Raw genomic sequence first — 17,911 nt, forward strand, 5'->3', positions numbered from 1 at the left:
GTAGCGGGACGGCGTCCCAGCCTTGGCCTTGCGCGTAGGCGCCGGGCGGGGAGGTTATCTCCCATCCCGCCCTGTGCCGTGGAGCCCACGGCGGACTGGAGCCGCGGCGCGGTCCCGACATCCCAAGCTGAGCGCGGCGAGCGTTCCGCGGTCCCGCGCCGCCATCTTCGGTCGCCATAGTGACGGGCCCTGGCAACACGGGGACGCCAGGCGCTGCTAGGCCTCTCCGCGAGCCTGTGGATGAGCCGCCGTCGCACGGAGCCCCCGGTCAGTTCCCTGCCGCTTCTGAGTGAGAGCCCCGCCCTTGCGGGCTGCCCGCCACCATGGCTCTGGTTGGGGAGGGCGACAAGAGGAAACGCTTCATAGCGGTCACCGCAGCAAACTATTTCGGCCTAGCACCGTCGACCGGGCCCACCGACCCGGCCAGTGCGCTTGCTACCAGCCCCCAGCTGGCCAGCTTCCTGGATGACGGCAACGAGTTCCTCCTCACGGTGCAGCACGCCGGCACCCAGCTGGCTGCGTCCAACAAGGTAGGTGCTGGCCTGGTGTGAGCATCTGTGCAACACGTGTGTGCCGAGGTGTGCAGAGTGTGGGCACAAGCATGTGACACTGTCCCCGTGTGGCATATTGCACACTAGGCCCCGTGGTTTGCATGTGTGCCTGCGCCGGCAAAGCAGGTCACACGCTGGAGGTCAGAGCCAGCATGGAGCAAGGACACCATTTCATTATGGGGTGGGGAAGGGGTGGTTCTGGTGTGTGATCTGCCGTCCTGGTGCTTGCGTGGACCATGGGCTCTGGTGTGGCATACAATGTGACGTGCAGATAGGGGCATCTGCAGAGCACAGGCCATGTAGTGTGACATACTGTTCTGGAACCTGTCTGTCTCTGGACCATGGACTTTGGTGTATAATGCGCTGTCTTACACTGTGACATATTATCTCATTGCTGTGAACCATGCAGAGCACAGGTTCTGGTGTGTGACACACCATCCAGGAGCCATTACCCATATGGACCATATTCTGGTACGCACCATGTAATTCTGGTGAGTGCGCATGCCAACAGCACCATTTTGGGAATGAAGGGGGCAGCAGCCGTACGTACCAGGATGCTGGCTGCTCTTCTTCCCAGTCCCATGACTTGAAGTACACGGGCTTGTGTGGACAGCTAGTAGTGATAGGCATGCAAACAAGCTAAGAAGAGCAAGCGGTGTCCTGGTATGCAGGGCTGCTGCTCCTCCCTGTCTCCACCCCCAACTCTGTCCTGAAATGGTACCCGTGGTCCATGTTGACCCTGTACTCTGGTGTATGATCTGCTCTTCTGGTGTAGGCACACATAGAAACGATGGGGTTTGGTGTGGAAAGTGCGACAGGTTTAAAACAAACAAAAGGAAGTGTGTTTTCACATAATACTCATCCAGCTTTTGGAACTAGTTGCCAGGGAATGTTGTGAAAGGCAAAATCGTAGCTAGGGTCAAAAAGGAATTAGGCAACTTCATGGAGGATAGGTTCATCTGTGTCAGTTAGCCAAGACAGTCAAGGATGCAGACCTGTGCACTTGGTGTCCCTAAATGTGCACTCTCAGATGCTGTGGCTGGAGAATAGCAGATGAAGAGTTTGAAATTGCTGTGTTTTGTTCATTCTCTCTGAAGCACTTAGCGCCAGCTGATGTAGGATGTTGGGCTACATGGGTCATAGGGATCTGACTTAGTTTGATTGTTCTTATATAGTCTATGGTCTTTGCTGTGTAAAACACCATTCCAGTGTGAGTTTCCCTGCACGTCATGGGCTCTGATGTGTGATGTGCCATTCCAGCACTAGTGTGTATGGAGACCAGGTGGTCTGGTGTATTGCATGGTGTTTCTCTTTTACTTCTAGTAGAGCCTCAGGTCCTAGTGTGTAACATAGAAATACATTCTGTCTCACTGTGAATGAGTTTGCATGCTACTAGGTCTGGTGTGTATGTAATGTGAAGCTTCAGTGTATGCAGAAACCATGAAACTCATTGTACAGTGTTCAGTGTGAGTGGTAACATCTTTGCAGGGTGGGGAGGAGGATATTTTATCTCTGAATAGATCATGGGGCATGATGTGACTGGTATGCTCCAGGGGGAAGTTTACACACTGATCATATGGTCCAATACATGACACATTACAACAACTAAGGCTTGTGTAGACCACTGAGCCCAGTGTTTGGCATGCTAACTAATGGAAAGCAACTTTCTATGCAGAGTGCTCAGTTTAATGTTCATCAGGTGCAATTCTTGCCAACATTAAACTGTTGGCAAATTGCTTTTGTTGTCCTCAGTTGCAGTAAATGTGGGTACCGCTGACAGAGCACTTAGTTAATTTTATCCAAAACATTATGCACGATAATATCTTGCAAAACAAGTAACTTACATGATTGAGTAAAAAGGGTGTCTACTGTACTGTACACTAGGAAGAGAAAATAGAGTGCCATAGAGTTTTGTGCTATGTGCTGAATGTCAGCGTTCTGCATATTATAGCTAATACTTCATTCCTGATTTGTATTGTAGACCTTGTCTGTCTGATTTGTGATAGGAAGTTAGAATAGACTGACAGTTTTATTTCTTCTTCTCTTGTTTTGGTTGGATTGATAGAAACTTTAGTTAAACAAAGGGGTTTCTAGCAAGTGGGATGGATTGGGGAGTTGGGGAAGGTTTTTGTCAGTGCAGAGGGAATCCTACTTTGTGAGTTGAAAATTACAGCTTTCAGAGAAAAGATTGAACTTACTACCCAGAGAACAACATGAAATATGAAGCGAGGGCTCACTACCAGAGTCGAGAGCAAGGGTGGGCAGTAATTTTTGATGAGGGGTACTCCATGATTTTGGTAAGTGGTCAAGGGCTGCACTTTTTTATAGAGGTGGTGAGCAACAGACTGGGGTGCAAGAGACAGTGGGAGGTCTGAGAGGGAGTTTGGATGAAGAAGGGGATTGTGCCCTGGAGCAGGGTATTGGATTGCAGGGTCCAGGAGGAGGTGCAGGAGAGGATTCTGGTTGAGGGGGAGGCATAAAAGAGGGGATGTAGGGTCTGGGAGGGAGTTGGGGTGTAGTCCTAGAAGTGAAATCCATGGTTTCTCTGACTTGGGCCAGCAGTCCCAGCCCTGAGGCTGTTCCATGTGACTGTCTGCGTTGGGGGGTGGAGGGTGGGGAGGGCTTACTGCTCCCACCCCCAGCTAAATCTCTAAGTTTGCATTGGCCAGAAACCAGCCAGTGGGAGCTGAGAAATTGTGCTGAACTGTCCGTACAAAAATCTCTCAGTTACCATTGTTCAGTTTTGTGTGACTGGCCAATAGGAGCTGAAATATTTTACTGGGGCTGGGGCAGTCCAGTTCTCAGCTCCCATTGGTCTATTTCCAGCCAATAGGAGCTGAGAGAGTTTCCTGAGTGGGTGGGGCAGTTCTTGAAGCCCCACTCCCTGTAACCCTAGGTGTCTGCTGCAGGCTGGATTAAAAGGCTTGGCGGGGGCCAGAAGCACCCTCAGGGCCTAACTTGCCTGCCTCTGGTCTAGAGGCAAATTCCTTGTTGTCAGTGTGTCTCACGGAGCTGCTCCATTTTTCATTTAGTGTCTGTTTTGTAAGTGTCTGATAAATTTGAGACTTCCTTCTGGTGATCCTCTTCTGCCTGTTAGAAGGGGAAAAATTCTTTTCCCTCCTAAACCTAGACTCTTGGCTTCTGTGAAAAAGTTGGGATGTCTGCTACTCTCCTGTTTCCCAACCACTATTTTACGTATTGTTTTCTGAGAATAGGTGCATTGCTTGCCTCAGCTGTATGCAGGTTTACCAGCTAACTGCACTATGAAATTGACCTGACTGTTGTGTTACTACTGCTGTGCATCCTGTATTAGGTGACAACATTGAAACCAATGAGATTTATATCAATTTCACTCTCCTATTGTTTGGGTAGTCTATGAACAGCTGCAGAGGTTTTGGAGCTGTTTATCTGCACACCATGAAGACAGCATAGATTTACATTTGGAAAGTTATCTTCAAAATCATTAAAGGGTGCAAACTGTTTCTTTTAACCAAGCTTAAATTCTGATGTGATATCTTGTGGGGTGTGTTATGTTTGACCACTTGTACTCCAGTTGCTTGACACTGGAAGGTGTGGAAGTGAACTTCTCAATCCCTGAATAGTATAAATAACATGGTTACCTGAAGATAAAACAGTTATGGATTTTTTGACAACTTTTTTTTTTTAATCCAAAACATTCAAACCATTTTCTGTCCAGCTCTACTTATAATGCAGAGGCTGTTTTAAGTGTTTAATTTTGTATTACATTTCAGATTCATGGTCAGACCAATATAAATATAATGTGAAGTTTTGAATTTAAATACAGTAGTACACATCAAATATGAACAGAATGTTTATCACATCAAGTAACATGAGACGTTGCAATTAATTGTTTCCTTGCTCTAAATTGTATAGAGAGTGGAAGGAAGGAGTGTGTGTGTGTGGGGGGGGGGGGGGGGGGGAATTCTGTGATTTTCAGTTGATTTTTTTTGGAACCTTGTGTTTTTATCATTATAGATTGAAGCTGGTGATTCAAAAGATAAAGTATTAGTATTCTTTAAGCTGCGACCTGATGTTATTACAGAAGATAATCTTCATAGTAATATTCTTGTGTCATCTATGTTAGATTCACCTATTAATACACTTTATCAAGCAGTACGACAGGTATTTGCACCAGTATTACTAAAGGTAAGTAATATACCATTACAGATATTTTTACACATTAAAAATGTGTACTTATCAATTACATTCCTGTATTTTCAGTATTAATCTTCCCCAACCAGTGTTAATTGTTCTCTTAGTTGTAATTTGCTTTTCTGTTAGCTTTAAAATTAAAATACTTACAGAGGACTTAAGGAATGTCCAATTTATTTAAGCTCCAAGTTAAAGGAGGCATTTTACGGCAATCTTTACATAAGTCTCTGTCATTTTTATATGTGTACCAGGTATTGCCTCAAATTCAACATCAGAACTGCACAAACCATTATGGCTATTTTATGTGGTAAGCAGGTGTGCTGGATTCCTAAACTGACTTATATGACTCTGTTTTCCATTGTGCTGGTAGATTTTGTCAGTTTAATTCCACTATGTGTCAGTTGGAGAATTGACCATAAAGGGCTAAGTCATGTAAGTTTTGCATAATTGAGGACTTGCATAGTTTGACACAGGGATTGTACATGGTAGCAAGTGCATCTTACGTGTGAAAATGTAAAAGCTAAACTGAGAACTGTTAACTTCTAAAATGATTCCTCTTTTTCCTATTTGGTGATATTAAAGAGACTTGCTTTATTTAGTTTTTAACACTTTCTCTCTCATGGGTATATTTCTTTATCTTAACGAAAGAAATTTCAGTGTTTCATTGTTGCCAAGCTCCAGGTTTTCTGTCATACTTCTATTGTGATTTCAGAAGACCACAATAATCTTTGCTGTTCATTGTAACCAGCAATTCTTAGCATATGAGTAAATTCCATACTGGGTTGACTCAGTAGAGAATGATGAAAGAGTATTTGTTTGCAGCATCCTTTTGCATCTGTTAATTCATGTCTTGCAGTCGCTTTCTGAGCTGTAGGTCAAGTTATAATCAGTAAAGAGTTTTTTAAAAAAAATTATTGACATGATATGGTTCAGTGTTTTTGATTTGACCAGCCTGTAAAGAATTCAGATGCTCTTCCCTAAACATAAGGTGCATTCCCTGTTCTCTTCCTCCATCAGATGAAAATTGTTATACAGGAATTATTTTATTTTTGAAAAAAAGATAATAAGAAAATGATAGCATTCTAACATGATTTTTATTGCTTGGAAACTTTGTTGTAGGATGAGAAGTGGAGCAAGGAGTTTGATCCCAAACTCCAGAATCTTCTGAGTGAGCTAGAGATTGGTTTGGGTACTGTTCTTAGAAGATCAGATCCTAATTATGCAGGAACCAAGTTCCGTGAAGATGATGTGCGTGGTATGTACTATAATTGTTTCTTTTATAACACAGTTTATATTAAAAATGGATTATCTTATTTGATTTGTGAATTCATGTCTCTATCATGTGGGTGGTTTAAATAAATCAGAATATCTCTTGAACAGTTGTGAATACTCTTGTGAGCTAGGAATTGAGGGCACCAAGTATGTAGCACAGGGGTGTCCAACCTTTTTTCATTGGGGGCCACATGGCAATTTTTTACATGTTCTGGGGGCTGAACACAAAATAGCCCCAAATTGCCACTCCCGCCCCCAGCCTTAGACCCCTCTGCAGCCCCAAACTGCATCCCAAACATTGTGGCCATTAAACCAATTAAATCAAGAGCTACGCTTTTAGTATGGCAGGCAGGAGGAGCCAGGCGGCAGTGGTGTGAGCAGCAAATGGCTTCTTAAATAGCTACAAGTGGCTTGGAGCCTCCCAGTGGCCTTGTGAAAATGGTGGCGCCACCAGAGTTGCGGGCCGGATAGAAAGGCTCCGTGGTCTGGATTCTGGCCCACAGGCCATGGGTTGGACATCTCTGATCTAGCAGAATTGAGCCTTAATATCAAACTGATATCACACTTAAACCTAAAAGATGAAGCATAATTATATAATTCCCATTCCCCCAAAACATTTCTATTTTTAAGTGTTTTACCTAAAGCTATTTTGATATTATGCATTACATTTGAACAATGTATTTAAGTGCTTTCTGTTTTGTGTTTGCAGCAATACTTACACCAAATGATGAGTTTCAGTTCTGGACAGAGCGTGCTCATCGTGGAAGTAAATCATGTAGCAAAGAGAGAGCCTCTTATTTTAGAGATCTGTTTGAAGCAATTGCAAGAGTATGTTTTTTTTTTTTTTTTCTTTTATTTATTCAGTGATGTATTTATATCAGACTTTGAAAAGAATTTACTCAACTTGTGAAATTGTATGAAGTACAAAATCTTGGGCAATATTCTTCTTGTAGTTTCTCTACTGCAGCTCCCACTTACTTTAGTGGGGGTTGCTCAAGTTTAATTCAGAACACATTGTAGTGCCTTCAGTCCTAAAATGTGCCTTAAAGATATTAATATAACAAAAGAACTGCAAGAAGATTGTCATCTGAAAGTGGGATGACGATAAATAATAACTCACACACAAGATGTTGATTGTGTGCTCTGCCCTGCAAAGTGTTCAGCACTTGAAACATTTTACTCACGTGAATTATCCCACAGAAGTCAGAGAAACTATTCACATGAATGAAGTTATTCACATCCTTATTTTTTTGGCAGGATGTGCCATATGTTTTTAAGTTTTAAAATAAAGACCTGGCATATCTGTAACAGCAAAATGCCTCAATTAACAAACACGATTGAATATATTCAAAAGAATTTAAATATTTCTATTCCATCAGTAACACAGCCAAGTTATTTTAAAATGTATTTTATTTCTAGGATTATTACAACTTGGAAAATCTCTCCTTATTTGAAGTTGTGGATTTAGTGGAGACTACTCGGGATACTGTTGATGATGTATGGAGACAAACAGAACATGACCCCTTTCCACAGTCACGCATGCAGAATCTTTTGGATGTCATAGGTAAAGCTGGGGGTAGAAATGATCATATGTTTTCAAATCAACGGTATAGATACTTTACACCCAGAAGTCTTAAAGGACCTAACTCAGGAGTTCTCTGAAACACTATTGTTAATTTTAACAAATCTTTAATGTCTAGTGTAGGCACAGCCTGGGAAAATCCGAAGGACTGGAGGGCTGCCAGTAGAGCTTGACTGTTTAAAAAGAGTAAAAGGAATGGTTCATGGAGCTGTTGACTAATTAACCTGACATTTTTAGGCAAAATAATCTAGGACTAATACTAAAGAATTTGTGGTTAAAAATATAATTACAGTAGGGTTGCGACATTCATGAGGGCTTGGTGTTGAAAACCCTTGCGAATGTTTAATTTTTGCGAATACCGAATACCAAATACCTGCTGGGGCAAAGAAGGAAACTTCGTGGGCCCGCTGTGGGTTCCCACCCCAGATGTCCCTGGCTCTCAGAGCCTCCCTGCATTGCTCTCTCCCTGCAGGCGTGGGCATCTGGGGGAGCGGAACTTGGTAGGCTCCTGGGCTTTGATGCCATGGGTGGCTCTGGGCAGCAGTGCAGGGAGATGGAGTCCGGCAGCTGGGCTATGGGGAGCCAGCCAGCGGTCAGGCCATGCCCCTGGCCAGAAGTGGGGCTGGGTGCTGAGCTCAACAAAGGCTGGGCAGATTACCAGCACAGGTACCACGGCCCTGCGCCCCAGCCTCGCCCCTGCCCTGCTCTGCTGTGCCAGCATCCGTGGGGGATATGGGATCCCTGGCCCAGTGTGTGTGTGGTGGGTAGGTCTTCTGCTTCCACACCCCCACCCCCGCCATGTCAGTGATTCCATGGGGGTCCCTGCAGCAGTAACTGTGGCTAGCATGCTGAAATAAGAGCTGTTTGGAAGCTCACTCTGCCTGCCTAGCCTGGCACAGGAAAGTGAAACTGACTCCTCCAGATGCTTACAAATAATTTAATTTGTGATTGTTAAATTTGCGAATGTTGTGACCTGCTTGTAATACAAGTCAATATGCTTTCATCAAAAGTATTGTCAGATAAATCTATTATATTGGCAACTATGTTGATATAGTATACTTAAATTTCTCCCAGGCATTTTATTGAATACGATATGACATTATGACTAAAACCTTGAATTATATGGAACCAATGGGGCACACTTTGGATGGATTAAAGCTAGGGTCACTGACAGCTCTCAAGACATCAGTGAGGAGGGCCATTTTTTGTGGGGTCTTTCAGGAATAAATTCTTGGTCCAAAGCTATTCAGTATTTTTAAATCAAAGATTTAGATGATGATATAAAATCTTTGCTGGTAAACTTTGCAGATGACATGAAGACTGATGAGGTAGTGCACAATGAGAGAGGCATGTTATGGTTACAGAGATATGAGTATGCTTAAATCAAGGGTGGGCAACCTGTAGCCCACTGGGGCACTATTTGTGGCCCATGGACTCCTGCCTGATTCTCTTCCTTATGTACCTCTCACTTTTCTTGGGTGCCTGGTGATGGCTTAAATGGTCACAGTCCAACAAAATGTATTGAAGAAGAGCTAGATTCAAGGTAATGTGTCTGGGAGCAAATAATGAAGTGAATACCTGCAGGAGGGGGACTGTCTTGGAAAGCAGTGAAGGACTTAAAGAAGTATCTTGAGAGCAGTATGGATATCCATGTCATTGTGGATCATAGTGCAATACTGTGGCAAAAAAGCTTAATATGATCATTGATTTATACACTGAAGAATAAGAAGTAGAAATATGGAAGTGACTCTGTCATTACATACACAGCATTGGTAAGACCAATACTGGACTACTGTGTTCAGTTCTCCACACTTCAAGAATGTTGTGGAAATACTGAAGAGTCTTAAGCTACGTCTACACTATGAGGTAAATTAGAATTTATTAATATCGATTTTTGTCATTCTGGAATTTATAAGTTCAAATTTAACCATCCTCACTTCCCACGTGTTCCTCACAAAGTCATGTCATTGCTGACACCCTCAAATTGGCTAACATCGACTGTTGCAGTAGTGCATTGTGAGAAGCTACACCACAGTTTCCTCATCACTGTAGCATACTGGGTATGCTTGCTGGTCTTGACATCATCTTCCTACAGTGCATTTTCCTGATCCCTGGAAATAATGCAGGGACCCTCAAAGTTAGAAGAAAGAGGATAGAAAAGTCTAGGAAAAAAGAACTTTTGGTTTTCCCCCCACAGTAGTAAGTTGCCAACACAGGTGCAGTGACTATATGCTTGCTTGGCCATCCACTGAGTGTCCCACATCCCATCATTGCACGTGATCCTTGCAAATAATACAGGGACCAAGATGGTATTTTAAAGTGAGAAGAAAGAGGATAGAACAGTGTAGGAAAAAAGAAATTTTGGTTTCCATGTTCATTATATTGGTGTTGGGGAGAGTCTTTGGCTTTCTGGTGCACTATAATGCTTCCATGCAATGACTGTGTTCTCAACTGGCCATCCAGTGAGTGTTCCACCTCCCATATTTGCATGCATGTGATCCCTGAATATAATACAGGGGCCCGGACTGTATTTTAAAGTGAGAAGAAAGAGGATAGTTGAGGAAAAAAGAATTATTGGTTTCCCGCCTCTCTATATTGCTGTGAAATTAGGCCCAGTGGCAAAATGTTTACAAAAGAGAGAAAGTAATATAGAAGATAACGGTTTAAATCATGTATGTTCTGTAAAAGATATCCCCAGAAGAACCTTTGCTAAGGTAGTTTTGGAACAAAAGAGAACAACAAAGAAATAATGTCACTGTAGGTGTAAAACTGATGGTGGAAGCTCCAAATCTCATTGACTGGAGACGCCAGCTTGTGTTTCTGGGGGTGGAGGGGGGGCAAGTGCTGAGGGTACAGTTAACATGGTCCCTTTGTGGGGAGTCAGCCCCCCGCCCCCAGCTCATGAGACTTCCCCCTGGTGGCAGTAAGCCCCTCTGTATCTTAGCCGTGGGGGGAAACTTCCCCTTGGCGACAGCAAGCCCCAATATGGGTGTGTAGGGGTTCAGTGGGGGAGCCAGTTGAAGTGGTCCTCCCCAAATATCTTAGCCGCAGTGGGAGGCTTCCCCATGGCAGCAATAAAACCCCCAGAATCTTAGATGCTGGGGTAGATTTCCCCACAGTGGCAGCAAGCCCCTGAATATCTTTTCTGCTCTTGGAGCCCTAGACGCGTGACTAGCAGCATGGTCAGCACCAAATGGCAGGCACATCCTTTTATTGGGTTGGGAGCTACCCATGTGATGTGGCAGAGTGCGGGAAAGACTCAGATTATGTAGCACCGGTGGGGCAGGGAAGGCGGTTCACACACAGATGTAAACAGCTAAGAAGTTTCTCGGCATGTTATGCAAGCATGACCCTCACCATAGCGTTGTTGACATGTGGTAATGGTGGGGCAGTAGTTGGTTCCAGCCAACGCAGAAAAAAATAACATGTAGAGAGAGAGTCACAAACTCCATGCAGGGACTATTTGAATGGGCAGATGTGCTCACAACACTAACAGCAAAGAAAGAAGGACATTTCTCAGGCTGTCATACTAATATGAGCCCACAGCCAAAGGCTCGCTGCTCCTGCTTGGAAATTCACGTTTTTCCTGTCACTGGAGAGCAGCGGCCAGAGCAGAGCACTGAGGGACGTTGTGGTTTACGTATGGGACACCTCTGGAGGCTAATGAATTTAGTTTTAAGATGTGGCACTTCCACACGTGCCTTTAATTGAACTTCTGAATTCGAGCTTGATGCTACACCCCTTATGTAATTATATTGTAATCTCGAGATTAGTGCACCCTAAATTGAGCTAATGGTACTAACAGTGAAGACAATCATGTGGTAATATCGAGCTAACGGCCTTAAATTCAAATTCGTCTCGTAGTGTAGATGCAGCCTTACAGACAAGGCATGATAAGATCCATTGTGGAGCAGCTGAAGTTGGGCAAATTCAACCTTGAAATAAGTTTGCATTCTAACATTTATGGTAATTAAACATTGGAACACCTTGCCTGTGGAGGTGGTGGACTCACTGTTGCTTGGAGTCCATGAAAGTGAGATTAAATATCTTCCTAAAGTGTATGTTTTAATATGGTTTGTGAGGAAAAATTTTATAGCCTGGGCACAGCAGGGTATGGCTAGATAGTGTCAGTGGCATCTTTTGGCTTAGAAGTCTTATTCCTCCCTTTATAAGCTTTGGAGAAGATGAGAAGCTCGGCATTGTCTTCAATACGATCGTAACACATAATTGTTCATTAAGGCAAGGTCTCTTGCTTCAGGCCTTCTCCACTGAAGGAATTAGGAAGGACTTTTTATCCTCCCAATGCACACCTGGAAAAATATATTCTGAGTTTTTCAGTTTTTTAAATATTCCTCTGAAGCATCAGGGATAGATCATACCTGGGGCTTAGAGTGCCAGAAGGGGTAGATCATTACTGTGAAATGGCATAGAGAATTCTCTGTTTTTAGGTATTTGGCTTATGTCTCTTGCTTTTCTGCTCAGGGTTCAAGTGATTTGTAGATTTGGGGTGGGAAGGAGTTTCCCCTCAGGACAGATTGGCAGGGTCTTTGATTTTTGTTTTCATTTTGCTTTCCTCTGCTTCATGGAGCCTGGATGATCTGCAAAGATGGGGTGGGCAAAAACTGACCTGTGGGCCAGATCCAGTCCTCTATGGTTAGTCCCTGTCAGGCCTCCACCTCTATATTTGCATGTGCCTCCACAGGTATTGGGTGATCACAGGTCTCACTGGCTGCGGATCATGGTGTGCAGCGAATGGGGGTGGCAGGAAGTGGTGTCCCAGATTACGTTGCTTCTTGCTGCTCCTAGTGGCTGTGAATGGTGATCTGTGGCCAATGAGAGCTGTGATCACCTGATACCTACAGAGGTGCAGTTAATATATTGGTGATTTCGGCCCGCCAGAGTCTAACACTGGCAGGCCACCACTTTTTTTTCTTGCCCACCTTTGTGCTAGGATTATGTGGGTTATCTCCGTCCATTCCCTTCTCCACTGCACAGAGGTCTGGCATTTGTTGTACCTCTGTTTCTTCTGTTCTCTGCCTGTGGCATATAACACTTTAGTTTTCTGGGGACTGAAATGCTTCAGTGTAATCCAAGCTTTTGGATTCAACACAAGTGGAACTAAATAAAACTGAATTTACTTTGATACGCATATCATACTATGTGATCTTATGGTCTCATCTGGCCTAAAACTTAATGAAAACTATAAAATCTGTTAAAGTATGGCTTATTGTAAATTAAGACTTCAATTTTTAAATGTGTTGTCTTGCACAATATGTATATAATTTAATTAGTTAAAGAGTGCATTTCTGTAGCTCTTAACTTTTGAGCAAGGGATTGTAGAATCAGGCCCAAAGTGCATAGTTGTTTGTTTATGAGATTTGCATTTAGTATTAAAGTATCTCTTCAGTAGCTTTTCCAAATATAAGTGTATTATGATGTAAAATATAGAGAATTTTAAATATAGTTGTTATATGTGGGTGTGTGTGTTTTTTTTTTTTTGTGTTTTTTTTTTTTTTTTTTTTTTTTTTTGCTGTTCTTAGGTGGCTCTCTTGGTAGGTTTGTTCAGAAAAAAATGGGAACTCTCAATCTGTGGGAGGATGCTTTTCACATTGTGAAAGAAAATCTGAAGGCTGGTATCATGATTTGTGAACAGTGGGTAGCTGCCTGTGATCACTTAACTGGACAACTGTGGCAACGGTATACTCCACATCCATGGCAAAACGAGAAATACGTTCCTGAATCATTAGACAAACTTGGCAAACGTCTTGATGAGGTATCAATTTAGTGAGCTTTGATTTAGACTACAGAGTTTCTAAAATTGTAAATAACTAATGATGAGTAATATTTAAATCAGAGAATGGTTTACTACATATATTTGGGTTCAATGGTTATTGGACCATACTCAGTGCTAAGAAACTGTTATTTGTGATGAGCTGGGATGATACAGATGGTGAAGTTTATACTCTATTGTTTCTTGCTTTTAAAGTTACAGTATGTTAAATATTACTTTTTTGTTTTAGGTGCTGACTATTAGAACACTTCATGAAAAACTGGCATATTTTTTGCCAATGGGGGAAAAACAAACATTGCACCTTGCTAAGGTGTTTGATCCCTTTGCTGGCCTGAACCCTGTGTACTATAACTCCTACACAGAGGTATAATTTTTTTTATTTTTCTAATTAATTTGTAATTTTTGTTGTGAGAAATAAAAAATCTCAAACTAATAGTTATTTATTATCTCCAGCCTTTATGGAGAGCTGCAGTGTCTCAGTATGAGAGAATTGTTGCACCACTGGAACAGAAAATAGCAAGTAAACTGAAAACATTTATTTCAGAAATTCAAGACAGTCCACAACAGGTAAAATATTTTTATAACACCAAGGCTTCACTGTGCATCAGGTTATAGAATTCTCAAGTAATCATTTTGAGACAAAGAAATAGTTATTTATGATAATTGTGGCAGAGTCAGTCTCATTCCTTGGCCCCAGGTCCTCTATTTAGTCCACTGGCCTCACCATACGAACCCCGTTACCATTGCTGGGGTATGGGGAACCTGGTCCCACCTACTCTTCCCAGGTTCCAGCTCAGGGATCCTGGATGGCTGCTGCCAGTGAGGGCCAACTCCCTTTGCAGCTCCTCTCCCTGGGCTACCTCCTCCAGACAATTCCCCCGGTACCTCCTTCCTCTAGTGGTAGCTGGGGCAGCAAATCCCCTCTTTTGTTTGATTCCTCTGGCTGACCAGTTCCTCAAAGTCTGTGGTGGAGCTTCAGGCCCCCACCGGATTGGGGCAGTCCAGTCCCCCAGGTTGCTGAGGCTCCTCTCCTCTTTTGTGGTCTCTGGTATTCCTCTAAGTCTGCTTACTTCTCCTCACTCACCTCCCAAACTCTCCTTAACCACTCTCCCCTTGCCTTGCATGGAGAAGAGCTTATAAAGGTAGCCCTGAGTAGGATCAGCTGGCCCTAATTGATTTAGGGCGGCCGACTCCTCAGCTGCTCCCACTTTGTCATCTCTGTCTGTGCTCTGTTTTTACTCCTGCCTCCGCTCCTGGCCCCACCCTGCCATATCATATATTAGATTTGTAACAGTAATGCTTTTTTATTGAGTCGAAATAACCTTTTTTCTTTACGTTATTTCTTATTCTAGCTGCTTCAAGCATTTCAGAAGTACAAGGGACTGGTAAAACGCCCACTCATTAGCAAAGAGTTGCTTTTTGAAAGGGAAACTTTGCTAGCAAGACTTCAGGACTCTATCAGAGGTAGAAATGTTTCTTAGAAAATTCCAAATTAATTTGTACTTTAGGAAAATTTTTAAATGCTTTGTTTACTTTGGGGAGTAGAATTTTGCAACTTTTTTTGTAAAAGACTAATGTTGTTTGTAGTTACAATTCATTTTTGATAACTGGTTCTGTTGTGCATTGTGGGTCTAACATGAACAGTTTGCTTCTTTGATGCAGATTTTCGAATGGACTTTGAAACTCGATGCCATGGTGTTCCTGGTGATGTGTCTGGGCCACTTTCAGGCAAAAATCTTTCTGAAGTTGTCAATAATATTGTTTGGGTGAGGCAGCTGGAGTTGAAGGTAATAGTTTTTAAATTTTTGTTCAGACACTGTATATTGTCTTCCTAGTTAAAAATGTGGCATAAAAATCTTCATGAGTGCTCAGTGTCTTCAACACTCATTGACTTCACTGGAGTTAAAGGTTCAAAGCTCCTTTTCAGTAAGAAATAGTTTTTTATTTATTCAACACTTTTATTCATACATTGCAAAACATCCTGTGTTTTAAACAAAGTTTATTACAAAATATTTTAAAGTATTACAAAAACTTGGAAAGACGAGAATGTCTACAGTGGTGATGGATGTTTTTTGGCTCAGATTACTTCCTCAATTGCACACGTGGTTGCCATAGAAGGCTTTTAATGAGCCACATTGTGGCCCGCTTACTTTCATCAGTTCTTCAGAAATCAGTGGTATTTCTTGTATGCGTAAGAGCTTGTCATTGCAAGCAAGATCTTCCCAGGATCATATCAAAAAGCAGAATTGTTGGTTCTTTATAATAAAGTCAGGGAGCTGTACATTAGTATTTTTTGCTTCACAGCAGGTTGAGTTCAGGGTATCTGCTCAGTGGTAATTTCCTGTTTTTTTTATTAGTTTGTAGTCACACAGTAATGTCAAATCGTATCAGTGCCTTGCTAACAACACATTTATAATTTGATATATAAATGGGTTTTGACATGAAAGGAATGAAATTTTCAGAATGTAACATGTTTACTTGTGTGATGTAAGGAAAAGCATGTGCAAGTGATTTAATTGAATGGAAAGATTTGTAGAGATTCATTTACTAGATTTGCATGTCCTTGATGAATTTGACTTTAGAGGAAATATTACATGTGTTTAGACATTCTAAAATCCTACTGAGAAGATAGCATCTTTTATGACATATGAACCGTCACTTATTTATTGATATATTTATATTTTTGCCATTGTCATACTTTGGTTTTTGAGAGAGACTTACTTGCTCTGCTTTCCCTTTAAAAACTCTAGAGCCATTGGAGTAGCGTTTAAAGCTTAAATTGCAATTTGTAACAAAAGTTTGAGAATAGGCACATTTTGAAACGTGTGCCATAAAAACATTTTTTTTAAAAATGATACAAAATATTGTTAAGATCATCTAAATATTTCCTTGTGCTTTTGGTGCTCAGCTGAAATTCATCTTCTCGTTTTCTTAAGATCCTGGGAGAAACACTGCTTTTTCCTAACATATTTCAATGTATAATAGGAGCCTCATTATGGCTTACTGAAGTGAACCTATCAATATAATTTTCTGGAGAGAGAGAGAATTTATACAGCTTTCCCAAATTCACGTTAGTTAACCAAAGCTTTTTAATGTCCTCCATGATTATATTGTAACATTTGTGCTCCAGGTCTTCCGAGTCCAGGGCTTGCATACTAGCAAGGTACCGGCTGACTTCAGAGAGGCTGTGGTCTAGTCTAAGCAAAAAGCCCAGGATGGTAGATGACTTTTTGGACTATCAGGCCTGTACTCAGGAATTTTGGGGTGTGTGTGCTTTTTTTTTAAATTTTTTGATCCCCCTCTCACAGCGGGACTGCCCTACTCCTCTGACCCTCAGCTCTCCAGGTGGCCTTGCCCCCCCACCGCCCCTCCTCCAGCCACGCCTAAACAGCCACCCTGCTTCCCTGCAGCCTCCCTCTCATCTACCCAGCACTTGCCACACAGCACTCTGCCTCGGCCTGCTGAGCAGTGTGGGCCCAGAGGATTCAGTGAGTGAGTGCAGGGGTGGTGAGGGGCAGAGAGTGAAGGAGACCACAGGGAGGTGATCCTCTGTGGCTTCTGCTGCCTGCCTGCCTGTCCCTTGCCAGGTTGATCGGGGAGGGGGCTGGGTGTTAGGGTGGGGCAGAGCAGGAAAGGGGCAGGGTGGGCCATTGAGCTGGGTCCTTTTGCACCCCTCGCATCTCCCCTGCATATGGGCTTGATCATACAATTACAGATCTTCTGATCTTTTGGCTGGTGTCCCCCAACCTGGGAAGGACTCATGCCATATCCAAAAGTCTATTTAGGCCCTTACTTGAGGGCACGGTTTTATACTTGCAAAGTGAAACACACTTTTTCAAGTGTCCCTGGTATTGTTTTACGCTTGGGACTTCTGCTGACTAGGGCAGCAGGATGTTAGAACTTCCAGTTGCGGTGCTTTTTAGGTGCCTGTGCTCCCCCATCTTCCCTATTTGGCACTTGAAGGTCTTCTAAGATCATGACTATAAAGGAACTGAATTGCTACTGCAGCCTCAGTTATTTCCAACAGGAGCAGTGAAATGATAACAACCACTGGATCTCAAAGATCCACTGGTAGATAGCTCCTTCAGATTAGTTTTGTTTGTGTAGTTAGTGGTCTGCTTAGTTGTAGGATAGTGTGGTCTTACTTAGTATTAGAATAAATTAGGCCAGATTTAGATAATATAATAGTTTTAAGTTATAGTTTTATTGTTCCGTAAGGGTGACCACAGTATGAAGAAATACAGGTTCAAGTGGTATACATTTTGTCTAGTAATCTTTTTGGCATCTGACATACATGTTCAGTGTCTAACGTGTTTGGGGGAGAATGTTTCCCAGTCATGTTGTACTACCTGTAGTACTCTTACCCTTTGGGCCCAAAAGGAAAGGCAAAATAGACTTCAGGCATAATTTTTAATGAAATTGATGCTGGGACTCAAGCAATTAAGTGCTGGAGCTTAAGTGATTATTTTATGTCCATATCTGATGCAGCTGGCCTTGAGGTGACAAGGCTATGAACTGCCAAGCCTGCAGGTGCCAAGCTCA

General features: G+C 42.6%; 1 protein-coding gene across 1 annotated transcript in view; it reads left to right on the plus strand.

The window, feature by feature from the left end:
• The window catches only part of DYNC2H1 (dynein cytoplasmic 2 heavy chain 1), a 346,899-nt gene continuing 328,988 nt past the window's right edge, over positions 1–17,911 (plus strand). The window contains exons 1-10 of the mRNA XM_074984721.1: positions 1–530; positions 4,548–4,718; positions 5,844–5,979; positions 6,706–6,824; positions 7,416–7,560; positions 13,119–13,351; positions 13,599–13,733; positions 13,823–13,936; positions 14,722–14,833; positions 15,032–15,156. Coding sequence (XP_074840822.1) covers positions 324–530; positions 4,548–4,718; positions 5,844–5,979; positions 6,706–6,824; positions 7,416–7,560; positions 13,119–13,351; positions 13,599–13,733; positions 13,823–13,936; positions 14,722–14,833; positions 15,032–15,156 — 1,497 coding nt within the window. The 5' untranslated portion in view covers positions 1–323. The remainder of the gene's footprint in view (positions 531–4,547; positions 4,719–5,843; positions 5,980–6,705; positions 6,825–7,415; positions 7,561–13,118; positions 13,352–13,598; positions 13,734–13,822; positions 13,937–14,721; positions 14,834–15,031; positions 15,157–17,911) is intronic.

Source organism: Carettochelys insculpta, chromosome 1 (assembly GCF_033958435.1).
Source record: "Carettochelys insculpta isolate YL-2023 chromosome 1, ASM3395843v1, whole genome shotgun sequence".
In the NCBI taxonomy this organism is placed as follows: domain Eukaryota; kingdom Metazoa; phylum Chordata; order Testudines; family Carettochelyidae; genus Carettochelys; species Carettochelys insculpta.